This window comes from Spinacia oleracea, chromosome 3, assembly GCF_020520425.1.
Source record: "Spinacia oleracea cultivar Varoflay chromosome 3, BTI_SOV_V1, whole genome shotgun sequence".
NCBI classification, from domain to species: Eukaryota; Viridiplantae; Streptophyta; class Magnoliopsida; order Caryophyllales; family Amaranthaceae; genus Spinacia; species Spinacia oleracea.
The window spans coordinates 48693738-48696477 of NC_079489.1; the positions used below are offsets into that span (position 1 = coordinate 48693738).

Here is a 2740-nt window from a genome sequence, read left to right on the forward strand (position 1 = left end):
TTAATTAAAATAATTGGATGTGGACAATCTTTGTTTTCTCTAAATTTACCCTATACTAGATTAGATCCCGCGCACGCACGGATTATGATCATTTTTTTTACAAAATATTTAACTAAACATCCCCAAACTACTGCATAATCATAAATTTTTTTGAACATACTCATTTGAATTTATTCATCTAATATGCATATTATATATGTGTAATATGCTAATTTGACAGATATATCGAGTGAATTTATTTTCCATTATTAATGTAACTATTTGACTAATATATTATCAAAAAGCATTTATCAAAATTATTATTACCATACATAGAGAGTTTATAAAAAGGGTATAGAATAAAAATAAAATAAAAAATATATTTAATTTAGGAAAATGTTTTAGGCGGGAAATTTTACACCAGAAAATGACATATGTCATTTATGGTGTTTGTTTTAACGGTTTTTTCATGAAATGCCCCTGAGGTTTGCAATAATGCACCAAATACACCTGCGCGTTTCAAAATTCATAAAATACCCCTAAAGTTCCGTACTGTTCATTAAATGCTCTTGGATTTAACGGACGTTAGCTTGCCGTTAGTGATGTTTTACCAATTTGCCGTTAAATGTTGTTTGGCGCGATTTAGGTAACTACTGTGACTGAAATTCCCAAAAAAAAAAAAAGCTTCTCAACTTCTCTTCTTTCTCTCTCCTCTCCCCTGTTCTTCAACCCTCATCAATTCTACTGTAACTGACAAAATTCTGGGTAGATCTTCAAGAATTTAGTGAAATTTGTTGCGTTCTCTTTGGCGAGTTCGTGGGTGTTCGTTTGCTGAATTCGCGACAAAAAGGGGGGAACTTGGAGGCGATTTAGAGCTTCAGGTGCAGTGGACGAACAAGGGCCATTTTCGAAGTTGGATTATCTACTTCAAGGTAAAAATTCCTTCTTCGCTGATTTATTTTGCTTGTAAAGTACAATTTTTTTCACGAATTGATTAGGGTTAGGGTTTTGCGAAATTGTCAGTGATTTTTTGCAATTGTCAGTTGAGATTAATTGATTGGTTAGAAGTTAGTTATTCCTTGGATTTGTTGTGAATAATTGTTTGGTTAGTTGTAAGTTGTGATTGTGACCTGTTGAATTTCATTGTGATAATGATTGTGGTTGTTTATTGATGAATTGTTGTTGGTTGAATCGAAATTCATGTTTTTTTTCTTAAATTTTCCCTTTAGGATGACTGCAATGTGGTTGTTATTGCATCATGGATCACATAGCTTTGATGTGAGAGTTACAGATCACATGGAAAAGTATCGTCTTTTGAGGTTGTTTTTGGATATTTTTGAGGAATCTGTTAGGCAGGATGTGTTTTTACCTAGTACATTTGCCCTGTTTATTGAGTCTCCCTGTGGTAGAGTTGAGTTGGTAGATGATAAGACAATGAAGCTAATGTGGGGATGGAATTGGGGTAAGGACACTGCTGAAATATGGGTTGAGGGTACAAACAAACCAGGAGTGGTGTTTAGAAATGTTGTTGCCACAATTGAGCATCATAGGAAGGAGAGTGAGAGAAAGCTCAAAGAGAGACAAGATGAACTTCTTAGGGCTCAAAGAAAGGAGGAAGAGGAAATGAGGAAAAAACAGGAGAGAGAGGACATTTTAAGGGAACTTCAGGAACAAATGGAGTACACAGTAGCTGTGGAGGTGCCTGTGGTTGATTGTGAGGACTTAAGCACTGAGTATGTGAGGATTATAAGCAAGGATGGTGCTGATGAGGTGTTTCCAGGAGCCTCTCAACCACAACCCACACAAGAATCTTCACCCTACAAAAAACCTTCTTCTCCTAAACCAAAACAAAAGGCCAAAGTCAAGCCAACTACTCCAAAAGCTCCTAAGGTTCCTAAAGCTCCTAAGGTTCCTAAAGCCAAGAAACTGACCCCTAAGAGGAGACCCTCTTCATCAGCTCCCAATCCACCACCACAACATCCCACACCACCACCACAACAGCCCACACCAAAGGAGAAACAATCAATCCCACCACATCAACCCACCCCAACTAAAAAACAGGCCACACCAAAGGCAAAAAAACCCACCCCACCAACAAAAAAGCCCACCTCAACACCACAGCAACCCACCCCAACTCCAGAACAATCAATCCCACCAGCACAGCAACCCACCCCAACAACACATCAGCCCATCCCACCACCACAGCAACCCAACCCATCACCACAAACACACCATTTGTGACCAAAGGCTGAACCCCATTGATTTTGTCTCCCCATTCTTCAAGTCTGCTGCATACAAGCTTACATATGCAGACCACATTCACCCCATGTCAGACCCAACACAGTGGCCTAACTTTTCTCTCCCTACCATTCAGCCTCCAGTCATCAAAAGACAAGATGACAGACCTGCTAAGAAGAGAAAGAGAGGACCAAATGAACCCAGGAAGGGGAAGAGGAACAACAATGTGAAATGTGGAAAGTGCAGGGAGTTTGGTCATAACTCAAGGACATGTAAGAATGGAGGACCAAGCACTGGACCAAGCACTTCAGCAGCAGCAGGAGCAAGTACATCACAAGGGGGTCCAAGAGGGAGGAAAAGAGCAAACACAGCAACTTAACCATGCACAAAGTTAAAATTTAGGAATTTTTTGGTGAATTGTAGGTGCACAGTTAGTATCACTTTTTGGAAAGAAAACAAGTGCTTAGACAAGATGTTTTTGTGCAGTTTCAGTGGCATTTGTCCACTTAGAAATCAGTTTTTG

At 39.2% G+C, this 2740-nt stretch overlaps 1 protein-coding gene across 1 annotated transcript; it reads left to right on the forward strand.

Moving 5' to 3' along the window:
* The first annotated feature begins 1218 nt into the window (after positions 1 to 1218).
* On the forward strand, positions 1219 to 2220 carry LOC110793986 (uncharacterized). Its single transcript, XM_021998931.2, has one exon. It carries the CDS (start codon positions 1219 to 1221, stop codon positions 2218 to 2220), a length of 1002 nt encoding a protein of 333 aa, XP_021854623.2.
* Positions 2221 to 2740: the final 520 nt, after the last annotated feature.